General features: G+C 45.8%; 1 protein-coding gene across 2 annotated transcripts in view; it reads right to left on the bottom strand.

Annotated features, from left to right (window-relative positions):
- dpf3 (D4, zinc and double PHD fingers, family 3) overlaps positions 1-20,317 on the bottom strand; it is a 58,164-nt gene that overhangs the window by 7,045 nt on the left and 30,802 nt on the right. Inside the window, exons 5-9 of one of the 2 annotated variants that reach the window (XM_041864915.2) lie at positions 20,091-20,183; positions 17,929-18,001; positions 16,104-16,145; positions 14,748-14,900; positions 2,418-2,546 (exon numbers count right to left, since the gene is read on the bottom strand). In XM_041864915.2, the coding sequence (XP_041720849.1) occupies positions 2,418-2,546; positions 14,748-14,900; positions 16,104-16,145; positions 17,929-18,001; positions 20,091-20,183 (490 nt within the window). The remainder of the gene's footprint in view (positions 1-2,417; positions 2,547-14,747; positions 14,901-16,103; positions 16,146-17,928; positions 18,002-20,090; positions 20,184-20,317) is intronic. The other variant, XM_041864916.2, reaches the window with a different exon arrangement.

The following is a 20,317-nucleotide window of genomic DNA, read 5'->3' as shown; positions in this document are numbered from 1 at the left end:
AAAACAAAATGTCCTCCAGCTTGCCGTCCTCAAAGCCATAAAAGGTTGACTCGTCTTCGAGAACGCTCGTCTTTCCTTCCTGTCTCCCATCTCTCTTCGCTCCTCCATGGCCCTGGCCAGCTAGCGTCAATATATCAGCAAGGTGAGCAAAGCAACAATCAGCTGAAAAAGTCCCTGACATGAGCTTTGTGTGAGTTGTGAGCTATGGGTTTGAAATGAGCAATCACTCTGAATTGATGAAAAGGTAGAGAGGCCTTTTTGATTGTGAATAAAATAACCCCCCCCCAATAAAAAAATAACTGCCAAAAAGCATCATAAGGAAATGCGTGAACATTTAAGAAGGAAAAAGGGTCTATTACTGTCCTGGATTACAGTATTCTATCAAGCATTAGGATTGTGTCGATGATTATGTTCACAAGCTCATGCAGGATGGAAGAAAGCAGCTGAATGGACCCTATCAATAATCATTTACTAAGAACACAACACAGCTAGTGCAGAGAGAGCTAGCTATAAGAAGGCTCATTGACAAGACAATGACAATCACCACTATTGAATCAATCAAAATCCCTTGACAGGAAGAAACCTTGAGAGGAACCAGACTGTAGAGGGAAAGGCCCACTCATCAACCCACCCATCCTTCCTGCCAACGCAAACACACCACCCATCCTTCCTGCCAACGCAAACACACCACCCATCCTTCCTGCCAACGCAAACACACCACCCACCCTGCCTCAATGAGAGGCTGACACAAGTACAGGATGTTCGTACATGGAGACAGCTAATGGGTTTTGAGACGTTTGGGGAAAACAGTCATGATTTTGACGTTTTAGCAAGTCACCTGACGAATGTCAACATATAAAAGATGCTTGTTTATTGGTCTTATGAATTCAACTATCTGGCTATTTGATTATCGACTATGAATAAAGTGAATAGAAATGATCTGTTTTATCCACTGAAACCTTACACCTCACCAGTATCATAGCTGTAAGTACTGTTATTACAGTGTATTGCCTACACAGTTATCATGTAATGATCATGTTTCAGCATCATTAAAAGGAGGACCGCAGATTGTAAATAGTGGAGATACCCTATTAGTCTAGATATGATCATCAAGGAACAGACAGCCTAACCAACATGGGTTGGGAGAGAACAAGACCACCATCATAGCCTGGGGGAAGGGGGGGCAGAGATAACAAGATAACCAACATAGCCTGGGGGAGGGAGGGGGGAAGAGAGAGAACAAGACAACCAACATAGCCTGGGGGGAGGGGGGCAGAGAGAGAACAAGATAACCAACATAGCCTGGGGGAGGGGTGGGGGGGCAGAGAGAGAACAAGATAACCAACATAGCCTGGGGGAGGGGGGCAGAGAGAGAACAAGATAACCAACATAGCCTGGGGGAGGGGGGCAGAGAGAGAACAAGATAACCAACATAGCCTGGGGGAGGGGGGCAGAGAGAGAACAAGATAACCAACATAGCCTGGGGGAGGGGGTGGCAGAGAGAGAACAAGATAACCAACATAGCCTGGGGGGAGGGGGGGCAGAGAGAGAACAAGATAACCAACATAGCCTGGGGGAGGGGGGGCAGAGAGAGAACAAGATAACCAACATAGCCTGGGGGAGGGGGGGCAGAGAGAGAACAAGATAACCAACATAGCCTGGGGGAGGGGGGCAGAGAGAGAACAAGATAACCAACATAGCCTGGGGGAGGGGGGTGGCAGAGAGAGAACAAGATAACCAACATAGCCTGGGAGGAGGGGGGCAGAGAGAACAAGATAACCAACATAGCCTGGGGGAGGGGGCAGAGAGAGAACAAGATAACCAACATAGCCTGGGGGGAGGGGGGCAGAGAGAGAACAAGATAACCAACATAGCCTGGGGGGAGGGGGGGGCAGAGAGAGAACAAGATAACCAACATAGCCTGGGGGGAGGGGGGGCAGAGAGAGAACAAGATAACCAACATAGCCTGGGGGGAGGGGGGGCAGAGAGAGAACAAGACAACCAACATAGCCTGGGGCCAGCAGAGAGATGCACAAAATACACAAAAATAAGCAAATCAAAGATGAAATGTGTGGAAGCAAATGAAAACTGAGGATGATTTCTGACCTATCTAACCAGTCTCTGTGTCCTTACTATTCACTACTGGAGAGAGATATGGTGGGATACAGCATTGGTGTACTACTGTTTAGTGATTTAACTGAAAATTGGTTTATATAGGTAAACATGACTATCTCTAACTAAAATTACTAGACTGAAGTCATCCTTGGCTATATTAAATTGTGTAAATATTAGAATAATATATTTACAGTTTAAGTTTAAAGTGTGGGTATCTCTAGTTATGAAGGATACTGCTTGGCCTTCCTACAGTACGTACAGCTCTGCTGAACCAGAGGTACAGAGCAGTGCAGTCTACTCACCGGAGCGTCCGCAGTCGGAGCAGGACACCAGCTCCTCAGCCTGGCCAGTCTTCCTGTTGGAGTCGGAGTCTCCCAGACAGAAGTCACAATAGTCGTTAGGGATGATGGAGCCGTCTGCCGCCCTCTGAGCTGTATAGAAACACATTATATATTACTATACAGTATCTATCTCATCATTAGGGATGATGGAGCCGTCTGCCGCCCTCTGAGCTGTATAGAAACACAAATTATATTTTACATTTTACATTTTAGTCATTTAGCAGACGCTCTTATCCAGAGCGACTTACAGGAGCAATTAGGGTTAAGTGCCTTGCTCAAGGGCACATCGACAGATTTTTCACCTAGTCGGCTCGGGGATTAGAACCAGCGACCTTTCGGTTACTGGCACTACGCTCTTAACCACTAAGCTACCTGCCGCCCTACATATTACTATACAGTATCTATCTCATCATTAGGAATGATGGAGCTGTCTACCACCCTCTGAGCTGTACGGGAGTAGGAAGATATATATACACTGAGTGTACAAAATATTAAGAACATACAGTACCAGTCAAAGGTTTGGACACACCTAGTTATTCAAGGGTTTTTCTTTATTTTTTACTATTTTCTTCATTGTAGAATAATAGTGAAGACATCAAAACTATGAAATAACACATATGGAATCATGTAGTAACCAAAAAAGTGTTAAACAAATCAAAATATATTTTACATTTGAGATTCTTAAAAGTAGCCACCCTTTGCCTTGATGACAGCTTTGTACTCTCTTGGCATTCTCTCAACCAGCTTCATGAGGTAGTCACCTGGAATGCATTTCAATTAACAGGTGTGCCTTGTTAAAAGTTAATTTGTGGAATTTATTTCCTTCTTAATGCATTTAAGCCAATCAGTTGTGTTGTGACCAGGTAGGGGTGGTATACAGAAGATAGCCCTATTTGGTAAAAGACCAAGTCCATATTAAGGCAAGAACAGCTCAAATAAGCAAAGAGAAATGACAGTCCATCATTACTTTAAGACATGAAGGTCAGTCAATCCGGAAAATGTCAAGAACCTTTAAAGTTTCTTCAAGTGCAGTCGCAAAAACCATCAAGCACTATGATGAAACTGGCTCTCATGAGGACCGCCACAGGAAAGGAAGACCCAGAGTTACCTCTGCTGCAGAGGATAAGTTCATTAGAGTTAACTGCGCCTCAGATTGCAGCCCAAATAAATGCTTCACAGAGTTCAAGTAACTTCCATCGACAGGACCGCAGTGGAGAAGGTGGAAAGCTTCAAGTTCCTTGGCATACACATCACTGAAAAACTGAAATGGACCACCCACACAGACAGTGTGGTGAAGAAGGTGCAACATAGCCTCTTCAATCTCAGGAGGCTAAAGAAATTTTGCTTGGCACCTAAACCCCTCACAAACATTTACAGATGCACAATTGAGAGCATCCTGTCGGGCTGTATCACCGCCTGGTATGGCAACTGCACCGCCCGCAACCGCAAGGCTCTCCAGAGGGTGGTGCGGTCTGCACAACGCATTACCGGGGGAAAACTACCCGCCCTCCAGGACACCTAAAGCACCCGATGTCACAGGAAGACCAAAAAGATCATCAAGGACATCAACCACCCGAGCCACTTCCTGTTCACCCCGCTATCATCCAGAAGGCAAAGTCAGTACAGGTGCATCAAAGCTGGGACCGAGAGACTGAAAAACAGCTTTTATCTCAAGGCCATCAGACTGTTAAATAGCCTTCACTAGCACATTAGAGGCTGCTGCCTATAGACATAGACTAGAAATCACTGTCCACTTTAAGAAATGGAACACTAGCCACTTCAATAATGTTTACATATCTTGCATTCCTCATCTCATATGTATATACTGCATTCTATTCTATAATATTCTACTGTATCTTAGTCCATGCTGCTCTGACATCGCTTGTCCATATATGTATATATTCTTAATTCATTCCTTACTTAGATTTGTGTGTATTGGGTATATGTTGTGAAATTGTTAGATATTACTTGTTTGATATTACTGCACTGTCGGAGCTAAAAGCACAAGCATTTCGCTACACCCGCAATAACATCTGCTAAACACGTGTATGTGACCTATTAAAATGTGATTTGATTTGATTTAACAGACATCTCAACATCAACTGTTCAGAGGAGACTGCGTGAATCAGGCCTTCATGGTCGAATTGCTGCAAAGAAACCACTACTAAAGGACACCAATAAGAAGAAGAGACTTGCATGGAGGAGGAGGTGTGATGTTGTGGGGGTGCTTTGCTAGTGACACTGTCTGTGATTTTTTTTAGAATTCAAGGCACACTTAACCAGCATGGCTACCACAGCATTCTGCAGCGATAGGCCATCCCATCTGGTTTGGGCTTTGTGGGACTATCATTTGTTTTTCAACAGGACAATGACCCAACACACCTCCAGGCTGTGTAAGGGCTGTTTTACCAAGGAGAGTGATGGAGTGCTGCATCAGATGACCTGGCCTCCACAATCACCCGACCTCAACCCAATTAAGATGGTTTGGGATGAGTTGGACCGCAGAGTGAAGGAAAAGCAGCCAACAAGTGCTCAGCATATGTGGGAACTCCTTCAAGACTGTTGGAAAAGCATTCCTCATGAAGCTGGTTGAGAGAATACCAAGCGTGTGCAAAGCTGTCATCAAGGCAAAGGGTGGCTACTTTGAAGAATCTCAAATATAAAATATATTTTGATTTGTTTAACACTTTTTTGGTTACTACATGATTCCATATGTGTTATTTCATAGTTTTGATGTCTTCACTATTGTTCTACAATGTAGAAAATAGTAAAAATAAAGAAAAACCCTTGAATGAGTAGGTGTGTCCAAACCTTTGACTGGTACTGTATATATATATATATATATTGTGATGTCACGAGAGGCTACACAGCTTTCAGCGGGATTGCTCAAGTAGTGCAAGGAGACCAGGTTCAACCAAAACAAGGATTTTATTAAAGGTCTTGGGAAACTAACGAAAGTATAACACAATTCTGTTCTCTGGTGGCTCTTTAAGGGTTAACAGTTCAGGGATGTCTCTTCCACATCCAAAATCATAACTCTCCCTCGCTCAAATAACGTTTCCCCAGTCTTACTGTATTCCACGTTGCAGCTAGTGGCCAACCCAGCAAAACGTCCTTCCAAATGTCCCACACGTATTTCCACAGGTGCATATATCCAAAGGTGAGTATTTCCCAAAGGTAAGTATCTCCAAATCCTTATATTCCTCATGGAAGTGGACGTGCAGCACTCTTGTCCTCCAGAGAGCCCAGCTTGGAGACCGTGTCTCTTCCTTTCCCCAACCTTCAGCTCATCAGCTCCTCATTTGTTTCAGCTGCGTGGGAAGATTGGCCATAGAGGGGTGGAGTTCCCGACCATACCAGCAGATGGAGCCATAGCTGTCTGGGTTTGCAGCCACCTCAGGGGATGAACGTCCCTCCAGGACACAGCCTCTCGTGACATCACACATCCCCCTCCTCGGGACCGACGTCCTCGTCGGGTAAAGGCAGCGAAGAAGGCATCACGCCGGGAGAGGGCGTCCGCATTGCCGTGGTGCTTGCCAGCCTGCTCTCTCTTCAACTCCTCCACCTCTAGGACCAGGGACTCAGCCTCCTGTTGTCTCTCCTTGAGTTTCTTACTGAACGCATCAGCCTTGGTTTTAGCAGAGTTTAGCTTCTGTTGAGCAGCTCTCAGTTCCTTCTCTCTCTCTGCCTCCGCATTCTTCATCTTGTTCTCCAACACCTTGTACTTCTCCTCTGCCTTCTTCTGGACCTCCTTACTACTGCGCAGGGTCTCCTCACACTCCTCGATGGTCCTGCGCAGCCTCTCCAGCTCCTCCTGTTGCTTAGGGAAGGAGCTCTGTTGGAGTTTAGCCTGGAGGCTATCTAACTCTTCTGTCTTCATGTCTAACTGTTGCTTTAACAAACGATACCTCTCCGCGGTCCCCTTCAGACCAGACAGTTCTTTGTCCAGATTCTGTAGCTCCGTCTCTGTGTCGGTCTGGGCACCTGCCATCCCTATCAGAGCCCGGGCGGGAGTGAGTAACTCGGAGGATTGCACCGGAGCCTTCCCAGGATGAGTCTTGCCTCTCCCGTTTCCGAGGTACTCGGGTTATCCTCTCCTGAGACTCTCTCCAGAGTGGGTAAAAGGCTGGGCAGTCTCGTCCAATTAGGACAGGGACGGGGAGGGAATCAACCACCCCCGCCGTCGTGTGTATGGTTCCCCGTGTGCTGGTCATTGTAAGTTCAGTAACGGGGTATTCTCTGGTGTCCCCATGGACACAGGAAACTGGGAGGACTTTCCCGGGGGTCAGACACGTTGGGCCCACCAAATCCTTACGCACCAGGGTGGCCCGGCTACCAGAATCCAGTAAGGCCTCCACATCATGGTGATTCACAGTTACCGGGCAGGTGGGGGGTCGATCTGGGCCGCCATCTACGACTCCCAAGAGCGAGGCAACCCGGTGTGTGGGTGCTGAGCTGGAGGACTCCGCAGTGGGCATAGGTTCATCGGCTGGTTTCCCACACTGCCAGGAGATATGTCCCATCTCCCCACACCGGTAACACTGTCGAGTTTCCCCCTCCTGGTGTACTCTTCTTGGCCCCGCCTGGTTTCTGCAGCTCCCCCTGGAGCCGGGATAAGTCCTGACGTGGCTGGGTTCGAGACCTTGGGGTCCTTTGGACGGGTTCTTCCCATTTGTGGTGGGGCCGCACTCCTGGGGTCTTTTCGGGAAGCATTCAGCATCTCCGCTGCGGCCTGGTACTTTTCCACAGCTTCCACGGTCAGATCAGCCGTGGTCAAGGCCTGTTGACTGATGAACCGTTTTGCCTCATAAGGCAGGGCGCGTAGGTAACGATCCACCACCACGGCCTCCACCACCGCCGCTGCTGTATTCCTCTGCGGATCCAGCCATTTCCTTGCGATTCGGACAAGTTCATGCATCTGCGCCCGAGGAGGTTGGTCTGGTTGGAAGGTCCAACTGTGAAAGCGCTGGGCCATACCAAATTTTGTGAGTCCATATCTGCTGAGGATCTCAGACTTCAGGGCATCATAGTCAGTAACCTGGTCAGGGCCCAGGTCCCGGACAGCATTCAGCGCTTCCCCGGTTAGAAAGGGGGGCTAACAGACCAACCCACTGTTGCTTGGGCCAGGCTTCCCTAGTGGCCGTGGCCTCAAATGCATGCAGGTATGCCTCAATGTCATCGGTAGCTCCCATCTTAGATATAAAGTCACTTGCCTTTATTGGGCGGGTATTTTGGACCACCCTCTGTCTCTGCAACTGCAATTCCTCTGCCTTCAGAAGGTTGGCTTTCTTTTGCTCCTCCAAGAGAGCCACGTTTGCTTGCATCTGGGCGTGCTGGCCAGCAACAAGGGCTTTCAATATGTCCTCCATTTCAGTCGGCGGGGAGCCTACGGCCAACTTGGAAAACTGGGTGATCAAACCTTCGGTATCCTCCTCCGACATGCACTATTAACGCTTTGAGCGTGCCCGTATTCTCCACCATCTGTGATGTCACGAGAGGCTACACAGCTTTCAGCGGGATTGCTCAAGTAGTGCAAGGAGACCAGGTTCAACCAAAACAAGGATTTTATTAAAGGTCTTGGGAAACTAACGAAAGTATAACACAATTCTGTTCTCTGGTGGCTCTTTAAGGGTTAACAGTTCAGGGATGTCTCTTCCACATCCAAAATCATAACTCTCCCTCGCTCAAATAACGTTTCCCCAGTCTTACTGTATTCCACGTTGCAGCTAGTGGCCAACCCAGCAAAACGTCCTTCCAAATGTCCCACACGTATTTCCACAGGTGCATATATCCAAAGGTGAGTATTTCCCAAAGGTAAGTATCTCCAAATCCTTATATTCCTCATGGAAGTGGACGTGCAGCACTCTTGTCCTCCAGAGAGCCCAGCTTGGAGACCGTGTCTCTTCCTTTCCCCAACCTTCAGCTCATCAGCTCCTCATTTGTTTCAGCTGCGTGGGAAGATTGGCCATAGAGGGGTGGAGTTCCCGACCATACCAGCAGATGGAGCCATAGCTGTCTGGGTTTGCAGCCACCTCAGGGGGATGTAACGTCCCTCCAGGACACAGCCTCTCGTGACATCACAATATATATATATATATATATATATATATATATATATATACAGTGGGGAGAACAAGTATTTGATACACTGCCGATTTTGCAGGTTTTCCTACTTACAAAGCATGTAGAGGTCTGTAATTTTTATCATAGGTACACTTCAACTGTGAGAGACGGAATCTAAAACAAAAATCCAGAAAATCACATTGTATGATTTTTAAGTAATTCATTTGCATTTTATTGCATGACATAAGTATTTGATCACCTACCAACCAGTAAGAATTCCGGCTCTCACAGACCTGTTAGTTTTTCTTTAAGAAGCCCTCCTGTTCTCCACTCATTACCTGTATTAACTGCACCCGTTTGAACAGGTTACCTGTATAAAAGACACCTGTCCACACACTCAATCAAACAGACTCCAACCTCTCCACAATGGCCAAGACCAGAGAGCTGTGTAAGGACATCAGGGATAAAATTGTAGACCTGCACAAGGCTGGGATGGGCTACAGGACAATAGGCAAGCAGCTTGGTGAGAAGGCAACAACTGTTGGCGCAATTATTAGAAAATGGAAGAAGTTCAAGATGACGGTCAATCACCCTCGGTCTGGGGCTCCATGCAAGATCTCACCTCGTGGGGCATCAATGATCATGGGGAAGGTGAGGGATCAGCCCAGAACTACACGGCAGGACCTGGTCAATGACCTGAAGAGAGCTGGGACCACAGTCTCAAAGAAAACCATTAGTAACACACTACGCCGTCATGGATTAAAATCCTGCAGCGCATGCAAGGTCCCCCTGCTCAAGCCAGCGCATGTCCAGGCCCGTCTGAAGTTTGCCAATGACCATCTGGATGATCTAGAGGAGGAATGGGAGAAGGTCATGTGGTCTGATGAGACAAAAATAGAGCTTTTTTGTCTAAACTCCACTCGCCGTGTTTGGAGGAAGAAGAAGGATGAGTACAACCCAAGAACACCATCCCAACCATGAAGCATGGAGGTGTAAACATTCTTTGGGGATGCTTTTCTGCAAAGGGGACAGGACGACTGCACCGTATTGAGGGGAGGATGGATGGGGCCATGTATTGCGAGATCATGGCCAACAACCTCCTTCCCTCAGTAAGAGCATTGAAGATGGGTCGTGGCATGGTCTTCCAGCATGACAACGACCCGAAACACACAGCCAGGGCAACTAAGGAGTGGCTCCGTAAGAAGCATCTCAAGGTCCTGGAGTGGCCCAGCCAGTCTCCAGACCTGAACCCAATATAAAATATTTGGAGGGAGCTGAAAGTCCTTATTGCCCAGCGACAGCCCCGAAACCTGAAGGATCTGGAGAAGGTCTGTATGGAGGAGTGGGCCAAAATCCCTGCTGCAGTGTGTGCAAACCTGGTCAAGACCTACAGGAAACGTATGATCTCTGTAATTGCAAACAAAGGTTTCTGTACCAAATATTAAGTTCTGCTTTTCTGATGTATCAAATACTTATGTCATGCAATAAAATGCAAATTAATTACTTAAAAATCATACAATGTGATTTTCTGGATTTTTGTTTTAGATTCCGTCTCTCACAGTTGAAGTGTACCTATGATAAAAATTACAGACCTCTACATGCTTTGTAAATAGGAAAACCTGCAAAATCGGCAGTGTATCAAATACTTGTTCTCCCCACTGTATATATATTATATATATATTATATATATATATATATATATATATATATATATATATATATATATAATATATACTACCGTTCAAATGTTCGGGGTCACTTAGAAATGTCCTTGTTTTCGAAAAAAAAATTGTCCATTAAAATAACGTCAAATTGATCAGAAATACAGTGTAGACATTGTTAATGTTGTAAATGGCTATTGTAGCTGGAAACGGCTGATTTTTAATGGAATATCTACATAGGCGTACAGAGTTCCATTATCAGCAACCATCAGTCCTGTGTTCCAGTGGCACGTTGTGTTTGCTAATCCAAGTTTATCATTTTAAAAGGCTAATTGATCATTAGAAAACCCTTTTGAAATTATGTTAGCACAGCTGGAAACTGTTGTGCTGATTAAAGAAGCAATAAAACTGGCCTTCTTGAGACTAGTGGAGTATCTGGAGCATCAGCAATTGTGAGTTCGATTACAGGCTCAAAATGGCCAGAAACAAAGAACTTTCTTCTGAAACTCGTCAGTCTATTCTTGTTCTGAGAAATGAAGGCTATTCCATGCGAGAAATTGCCAAGAAACTGAAGATCTCGTACAACGCTGTGTACTACTCCCTTTACATTACAGCGCAAACTGGCTCTAACCAGAATAGAAAGAGGAGTGGGAGGCCCCGGTGCACAACTGAGCAAGAGGACAAATACATTTGAGTGTCTAGTTTGAGAAATAGGCGCCTCACAGGTCCTCAACTGGCAGCTTCATTAAATAGTACCCGCAAAACACCACTCTCAACGTCAACAGTGAAGAGGCGACTCTGGGATGCTGACCTTCTAGACAGAGTTCCAAAGAAAAAGCCATATCTCAGACTGCCCATCTTAATCTTTTATTTTGATTGGCCAGTCTGAGACATGGCTTTTTCTTTGCAACTCTGCCTAGAAGGTCAGCATCCCGGAGTCGCCTCTTCACTGTTGACGTTGAGACTGGTGTTTTGTGGGTACTATTTAATGAAGCTGCCAGTTGAGGACCTGTGAGGACAAAAAAATTGCTTTTCTTTCGAAAACAAGGACATTTCTAAGTGACCCCGAACTTTTGTACGGTAGTGTATATATATATACAGGGAGGAGGAAGTATTGAACCCCTTTGTTAGGGCAAGCCTAAATAAGTTCAGGAGTAAAACATGCTTAACAAGTCACATAATAGGTTGCATGGACTCACTCTGTGTGCAATAATAGTGTTTAACATGATTTTGGAATGACTACCTCATCTCTGTACCCCACACAACAGTTACAGATTTGAATGGCTGTGATAGGAGAAAACTGAGGATGGATCAACAACATTGTAGTTACGCCACAATACTAACCTAAATGACAGAGTGAAAAGAAGGAAGCCTGTACGGAATACAAATATTCCAAAACATGCATCCTGTTTGCCATAAAGGCACTAAAGTAAAACTGCAAAACATGTGCAAAATAAATTCACTTTATGTCCTGAATACAAAGTGTTATGTTTTGGGGCAAATCCAACACAACACATCACTGAGTATTCCTCTTCATATTTTCAAGCATGGTGGTGGCTGCATCATGTTATGGGTATGCTTGTCATCAGCAAGGACTAGGGAACTTTTTTGGATAAAGATAAAACTCAATAGAGCTAAGCACAGGCAAAATCCTAGAGGAAAACCTGGTTCAGTCTGCTTTCCACCAGACACTGGAAGACAAATTCACCTTTCAGCAGGACAATAACCTAAAACACAAGGCGAAATCTACACCGGAGTTGCTTACCATGAAGACATTGAATATTCCTGAGTGGCCAAGTTACAGCATGGTGGTGGCTGCATCATGTTATGGGTACAGTGAGGGAAAAAAGTATTTGATCCCCTGCTGATTTTGTACGTTTGCCCACTGACAAAGATATGATCAGTCTATAATTTTAATGGTAGGTTTATTTGAACAGTGAGAGACAGAATAACAACAACAAAATCCAGAAAAACGCATGTCAAAAATGTTATAAATTGATTTGCATTTTAATGAGGGAAATAAGTATTTGACCCCTCTGCAAAACATGACTTAGTACTTAGTGGCAAAACCCTTGTTGGCAATCACAGAGGTCAGACATTTCTTGTAGTTGGCCACCAGGTTTGCACACATCTCAGGAGGGATTTTGTTCCACTCCTCTTTGCAGATCTTCTCCAAGTCATTAAGGTTTTGAGGCTGATGTTTGGCAACTCGAACCTTCAGCTCCCTACACATATTTTCTATGGGATTAAGGTCTGGAGACTAGCTAGGCCACTCCAGGACCTTAATGTGCTTCTTCTTGAGCCACTCCTTTGTTGCCTTGGCCATGTGTTTTGGGTCATTGTCATGCTGGAATACCCATCCACGACCCATTTTCAATGCCCTGGCTGTGGGAAGGAGGTTCTCACCCAAGATTTGACGGTACATGGCCCCGTCCATCGTCCCTTTGATGCGGTGAAGTTGTCCTGTCCCCTTAGCAGAAAAACACCCCCAAAGCATAATGTTTCCACCTCCATGTTTGACAGTGGAGATGGTGTTCTTGGGGTCATAGGCAGCATTCCTTCCTCCAAACACAGCGAGTTGAGTTGATGCCAAAGAGCTCGATTTTGGTCTCATCTGACCACAACACTTTCACCCAGTTCTCCTCTGACCACAACACTTTCACCCAGTTCTCCTCTGAATCATTCAGATGTTCATTGGCAAACTTCAGATGGGCCTGTATATGTGCTTTCTTGAGCAGGGGGACCTTGCGGGCGCTGCAGGATTTTCAGTCCTTCACGGCATAGTGTGTTACCAATTGTTTTCTTGGTGACTATGGTCCCAGCTGCCTTGAGATCATTGACAAGATCCTCCCATGTAGTTCTGAGCTGATTCCTCACCGTTCTCATGATCATTGCAACTCCACAAGGTGAGATTTTGCATGGAGCCCCAGGCCGAGGGAGATTGACAGTTATTTTCTGTTTCTTCCATTTGCGAATAATCGCACCAACTGTTGTCACCTTCTCACCAAGCTGCTTGGCGATGGTCTTGTAGCCCATCCCAGCCTTGTGTAGGTCTACAATCTTGTCCCTGATATCCTTGGAGAGCTCTTTGGCCTTGGCCATGGTGGAGAGTTTGGAATCTGATTGATTGATTGCTTCTGTGGCCAGGTGTCTTTTATACAGGTAACAATATGAGTTTAGGAGCTCTCCCTTTAAGAGTGTGCTCCTAATCTCAGCTCGTTACCTGTATAAAAGACACCTGGGAGCCAGAAATCTTTCTGATTGAGAGAGGGTCAAATACTTATTTCCCTCATTAAAATGCCAATCAATTTATAACATTTTTGACATGCGTTTTTCTGGATTTTTTTTTTGTTATTCTGTCTCTCACTGTTCAAATAAACCTACCATTAAAATTATAGACTGATCATTTCTTTGTCAGTGGGCAAACGTACAAAATCAGCAGGGGATCAAATACTTTTTTTTCCCTCACTGTATGCTTGTCATCGGCAAGGACTAGGGAGTTTTTTAGGATAAAGATTAACGGAGCTAAGCACAGGCAAAATCCGAGAGGAAAACCTGGTTCAATCAGCTTTTCAACAGACGCTGGGAGACAAATTCACCTTTCAGCAGGACAATAACCTAAAACACAAGGCCAAATATACACTGGAGTTGCTTACCAAGAAGACACTGAATGTTCCTGAGTCGCCTAGTTAGAGTTTTGACTTAAAAATCGGCTTGAAGATCTATGGCAAGACTTGAAAATGGCTGTCTAGCGATGATCAACAACCAACTTGACAGAGCTTAAAGAATCTTTAAAATAATAATGTGCATTATTGTACAATCCAGGTGTGCAAAGCTCTTAAAAATGTATCCAGAAAGACTCACAGTTGTAATTGCTGCCAAAGGTGCTTCTACAAAGTATTGACGCAGGGGTGTGAATACTTATCTATATAGTTATTACTGTATTTCATTTTCAATACATTTGCTAAAATTTATGAAAACATTTTTTCACTTTGTCATTATGGGGTAGTGTGTGTACAGTCGTGGTCAAATGTTTTGAGAATGACACAAATATTAATTTTCACAAAGTCTGCTGCCTCAGTTTTTATGATGGCAATTTGCATATACTCCAGAATGTTATGAAGAGTGATCAGATGAATTGCAATTAATTGCAAAGTCCCTCTTTTCCATGAAAATGAACTTTAATCCCAAAAACTCCACTGCATTTCAGCCCTGCCACAAAAGGACCAGCTGACATCATGTCAGTGATTCTCTCGTTAACACAGGTGAGAGTGTTGACGAGGACAAGGCTGGAGATCACTCTGTCACGCTAATTTTGAGTTAGAATAACAGACTGGAAGCTTTAAAAGGAGGGTGGTGCTTGAAATCATTGTTCTTCCTCTGTTAACCATGGTTACCTGCAAGGAAACACGTGCCGTCCAAGTGACATCCTATTCCTTATCTAGTACACTCCATTCAACAGTAGTATGCTATGTCGGGGATAATAGGATGTAATTCCATCATCAAGTTACAACCCTGTACTGCTACTAGGCATGTAGTTTAAACCCTGGTCACCCGGGTCTCTTACGTTTGTGGTTGTCTGGGTCTGGGTCTGGTCGGTGTGGTTGCGGGGACGGTGGCGTCTCTTCCTCCCTCTCCTCCTCCCCCTCCTCCTCCGCCAGGTGTGTGTGGGCATAGTGGTAGCTCAGGCCCGGACGGTTCTTATAGCGCTTCCCACAGACTGTAGAACACAGAACACAGAAGCGTTAGAATCCATTAGAACCACAGAACGTGAGAAAAATGTTTTGAAACGGAGGGAAATGCTAAGGTTCTAACTGAACTTTTCCAATAACAAACTCTCATTCTTCATTTTCCGTTTCAAAACGTTTTGCTATTGTGTGCACCACTGAAGACGACCCAAGCTTTCAAGGCAAAGGACCAAAAAGCATCTGAGGGGATTGACACTTCGAATTGTCTAACTAACAACAATCCTAGGGAACTAATTTAACAGCACATTCCTACTAGGATAGTAGCATATGATCACTTATACTAACAACGTTTCGGTGAAAGGACTCCCTAGAAAGTCACAGCGCTGTAATACTCCAAGATATCCTGGTAACAATGTGGGGAAATGGTGACCACTCTGAAAACACTGTTGAGAATGTTGTTTTCTAGCACTGCTTAGGTTGTCTGGTAACATCGCAGTGACAGCGGGTTCGGTTGTCTGGTAACATCGCAGTGACAGCGGGTTCGGTTGTCTGCTAACATCGCAGTGACAGCGGGTTCGGTTGTCTGCTAACATCGCAGTGACAGCGGGTTCGGTTGTCTGCTAACATCGCAGTGACAGCGGGTTCGGTTGTCTGCTAACATCGCAGTGACAGCGTGTTAGGTTGTCCGTGATACCCAGAAACCGCAGTGACAGCAGGTTAGGTTGTCTGTGACAGCATTGTCACAAGGCTACAGAAACATGCGTTAGCTCAGCGGACGCTCAAAATCATTCTTGCCCAGCAACTTGCTAACAAACCAGCATATACTGTAGAGTTATGTTAGAGCCATGCAAGCTTGCTTTGGTCTTAGAATCAACAATCAATACTTATGCAATTAGTATAGCGATGGATTGCTTAGATTGGTTTAGCTCAAACGTAGCATGGTAGCCAGATGCATTTCTACTTTAGCCAATGCTATTGTTAGCCAAAGCAGAAACAGAAAGACAGCCAAGGTCGCATTCAGGAGTGTGCAACATAGAAACAACATCCATTCTATATTCTACATGAAATATAAGCACGGTTCTACCCAATACATTTATATATGGATGTCGTGTAACTTTGTACCCATCTGAACGCGACCCAGGCTAGCTCAAAATCAGACAAACCCCAGTAGCCCCTGATCTTGTCGTTAGAGAAGCCAGACAGAGAAAAGATGGCACACGCGCGCGTCCAGATACCTGAGTCGGCAGTTTTTGAGTTAAGCTTTTGTCTGTTTCTGTCTGGAAGGAAGGAACAGAGCACATGAAAGAAAAAGAACAAAAATAAGAGCTTCATTCTAAGAGGCTATAATATCTCATGACATGAGTACCACTTCCTCCCGTGTTTTTCTTTAGGTAGAAGTAGCATGCTATGCTAACGGTCCGACATGCTAGCTGGACTATCCACATACTCATCTATCTCCATGCTAGAGAGGGAAGAGGGCTGCTCTCACTCCAAAGAAAATAAAATAAGGTTATTGATCTGAAGTTATTGATCACTATATATACAAAAGTATGTGGACACCCCTTCAAATTAGTGGATTCGGCTATTTCAGCCACACCCATTGCTGACAGGTGTATAAAATCAAGCACACAGCCATGCAATCTCTATAGACAAACATTGGCAGTAGAATGGCCTTATTGAAGAGCTCAGTGACTTTCAACGAGGCACCGTCATAAGATCCAACCATTCCAACGAGTCAGTTTGTCAAATTTCTTCCCTGCTTAAGCTGCCCCGGTCAACTGTAAGTGCTGTTATTGTGAAGTGGAAACGTCTAGGAGCAACAACGGCTCAGCCGCAAAGTGGTAGGCCACACAAGCTCAAAGAACGGGACCGCTGAAGTGCGTAACGTGTAAAAATTGTCTGTCCTCGGTTGCAACACTCACTACCGAGTTCCAAACTGCCTCTGGAAGCAACGTCAGCACAATAACTGTTCGTTGGGAGCTTCATGAAATGGGTTTCCATGGCCGAGCAGCCGCACACAAGCTTAAGACCACGTGTCGGCTGGAGTGGTGTAAAGCTCGCCTCCATTGGAGCAGTGGAAACACATTCTCTGGAGTGATGAATCACGCTTCAACATCTGGCAGTCCGATGGAAATCTTAACGCTACAGCATTCAATGACATTCTAGACGATTCTGTGCTTCCAACTTTGTGGCAACAGTTTGGGGAAGGCCCTTTCCTTGTTTCAGCATGACAATGTCCCCATGCACAAAGCGAGGTCCATACAGAAATGGTTTCTTGAGATCGGTGTGGAAGAACTTGACTGGCCCTGACCTCAACCCCATCGAACACATTTGGGATGAATTGGAACGCTGACTGCGAGCCAGGCCTAATCGCCCAACATCAGTGCCCGACCTCACTAATGCTCTTGTGGCTGAATGGAAGCAAGTCCCCGCAGCAATGTTCCAACAGCTAGTGGAAAGCCTTCCCAGAAGAGAGGAGGCTGTTATAGCAGCAAAGGGGGGCAACTCCATATTAATACCCATGATTTTGGAATGAGACATTAGACGAGCAGGTGTCCACATACTTTTGGTCATGTAGTGCATCTTAGGCAGCTGACCATGTCCAAATACAGACACGCCTTACAATAATAGAGAATAGTGAGACCTAATAACGAACAAAAAAAAAGTAATTTCCTGTTAGAAGTGGGATTCAGAACGTTGGGGCTCGATTCAATCCGTAGTGCAGAATATCTGCGTTGTAGCTCGGTTCACATTCAAAGGTAATTTCAGATTGAGCCGACATATGCAGCGTTTGCACCATGAATGCAGTCTCCGCGACCGCGGGAGCATTGCCTTTAACTGTCAATTGCGCTATTAAGTTGATCTTCAGCACTACGGATTGAATTGAGCCGTAGGTCAAATCGTTTTTACTCAAATTTGGTTTACATAAGTGCCAATTATATTCAGATCAGGAGCCAGCTACTCTGGTCTCATCCTGTCATCAATCTAACCCTGAAAATACACAGAAAATACATCATTCACCGTCTCACAGGAGAAGTCTGTTGTTGTATTATGTCTTACTGTCACAGACGTAAGGTTTATCCACATCGTCGTTGGCAACAGCCTCTGTCCTCCTGCGACTGGACCCTCTGCCCTGTGTAGAAAAGTACAGGAACATGTCACACCCCACTAGACCTCATATTTCTCTCTCTCTCTCTCTCTCTCTCTCTCTCTCTCTCTCTCTCTCTCTCTCTCTCTCTCTCTCTCTCTCTCTCTCTCTCTCTCTCTCTCTCTCTCTCTCTCTCTCTCTCTCTCTCTCTCTCTCTCTCTCTCTCTCTCTCTCTCTCTCCTCCCCTCTCTCTACCCTACTCTCTCTCTCTCCCACCTCTCCCTCTCTCTCTACCCTCTCTCCCTCTCTCCCCTCTCTCCCCCCTCTCTCTACCCTCTTTCTCCCCCCCTCTCTCTCTCTCTCCACCCTCTCTATCGCTCTCCCACCTCTCTCTCGCTCTCTTCCCTCTCTCTCTCTCTCTTCCTCCTCTCTCTCACCCTCTCTCTCCCTCCCTCTCTCCCACCTCTCTCTCTCTCTCTCTCTCACTCTCTCTCTCACCCTCTCTCCACCCTCTCCTCTCTCTACCTCTCTCTACCTCTCTCTCTCTCTCACTCTCTCTCTCACTCCCACCTCTCTCTACCTCTCTCTCTCCCCCCCTCTCCACCCTCTCTCTCTCCCTCTCCCACCTCTCTCGCTCGCTCTCTTCCTCGCTCTCTCACTCTCGCTCTCTCTCTTCCCCCACTCTCTCTCACTCTCGCTCTCTCTCTTCCCCCACTCTCTACTCTCTCTCGCTCTCTCTCTTCCCCCACTCTCTCTCTACCCTCTCTCCCACCTCTCTCCCTCTCTCTCCCACCTCTCTCTCTCTCTTCCCCCACTCTCTACTCTCTCTCTCTCCCTCTCTCTCTCTCGCTCTCTCTCTTCTCCCACCTCTCTCCCTCTCTCTTCCCCCACTCTCCCTCTCTCTTCCCCCACTCTCCCTCTCTCTTCCCCCACTCTCCCTCTCTCTTCCCCCACTCTCCCTCCCCCCTCCCCCACTCTCCCTCTCTCTTCCCTCTCTCTCTCTTCCCCCACTCTCTACTCTCTCTCTCTCTCTCTCTCTCTCTCTCTCTCTCTCTCTCTCTCTCTCTCTCTCTCTCTCTCTCTCTCTCTCTCTCTCTCTCTCTCTCTCTCTCTCTCTCTCTCTCTCTCTCTCTCTCTCTCTCTCTCTCTCTCTCTCTCTCTCTCTCTCTCTCTCTCTCTCTCTCTCTCTCTCTCTCTCTCTCTCTCTCTCTCTCTCTCTCTCTCTCTCTCTCTCTCTCTCTCTCTCTCTCTCTCTCTCTCTCTCTCTCTCTCTCTCTCTCTCTCTCTCTCTCTCTCTCTCATAGATTAACATAAGTATGGGTTGTATTTACAATGGTGTTTGTTTTTCACTGGTTGCCCTTTTCTTGTGGCAACAGGTTACAAATCTTGCTGCTGTGATGGCACACTGTGGTATTTCACCCAGTAGATAAGGGAGTTTATCAAAATTGGAATTGTTTTCGAATTCTTTGTGGGTCTGTGTAATCTGAAGGAAATATGTGTCTCTAATATGGTCATACATTTGGCAGGAGGTTAGGAAGTGCAGCTCAGTTTTCTCCTCATTTTGTGGGCAGTGTGCACATAGCCTGTCTTCTCTGGAGAGCCAGGTCTGCCTACGGTGGCCTTTCTCAATAGCAAGGCTATGCTCACTGAGTCTGTACATAGTCAACGCTTTCCTTAAGTTTGGGTCAGTCACAGTGGTCAGGTATTCTGCCAATATGTACTCTCTGTTTTGAAGTCTGCATGCAGAGTCTCAATTTGGCGTTTGTCCCATTTTGTGAATTCTTGGTTGGTGAGCGGACCCCAGACCTCACAACCATAAAGGGCAACGGGTTCTATAACTGATTCAAGTATTTTTAGTCAGATCCTAATTTGTATGTAAAATCTCTCTCTCTCTCTGTCTCTTTTTCTCTCAATTAAATTTATATTTATCAAGGGCTTTATTGGCATGGGAAATGTATGTTAACATTGCCAAAGCAAGTGAAGTAGATAGTAAACAAAAGTGAAATAAACAATAAATATTAACAGTAAACATTACACTCAGAAGTCCTCTCTCTCTCTCTCTCTCTCTCTCTCGCGCGCTCTCTCTCTCTCTGCTCTCTCTCTCTCTCTCTCTCGCTCTCTCTCTCAGACTCACTCTTCCTTTCCTCTGCTTCCTCTTCGGAGTGTCCACTTCAAAGTCCTCGTCGTCATGGAAACTGTCCCCGTTCTCGTCTGCTTCCAAGACCCTCTACAGAGGAGTAACACAGGAGGGAGGGGGGAGGGGGGAGAAGAAGGGGGAGGAGAGATGAGAGGAGGGGGAGGAGAGATGAGAGGAGGGGGGAGGAGAGATGAGAGGAGGGGGGAGGAGAGATGAGAGGTGAG

The sequence above is a fragment of the Coregonus clupeaformis genome, chromosome 36, assembly GCF_020615455.1.
Source record: "Coregonus clupeaformis isolate EN_2021a chromosome 36, ASM2061545v1, whole genome shotgun sequence".
Taxonomy (NCBI): Eukaryota; Metazoa; Chordata; class Actinopteri; order Salmoniformes; family Salmonidae; genus Coregonus; species Coregonus clupeaformis.
Note: the sequence above shows the minus strand (reverse complement) of the source record. Positions and strands in the feature narration are given on the sequence as shown.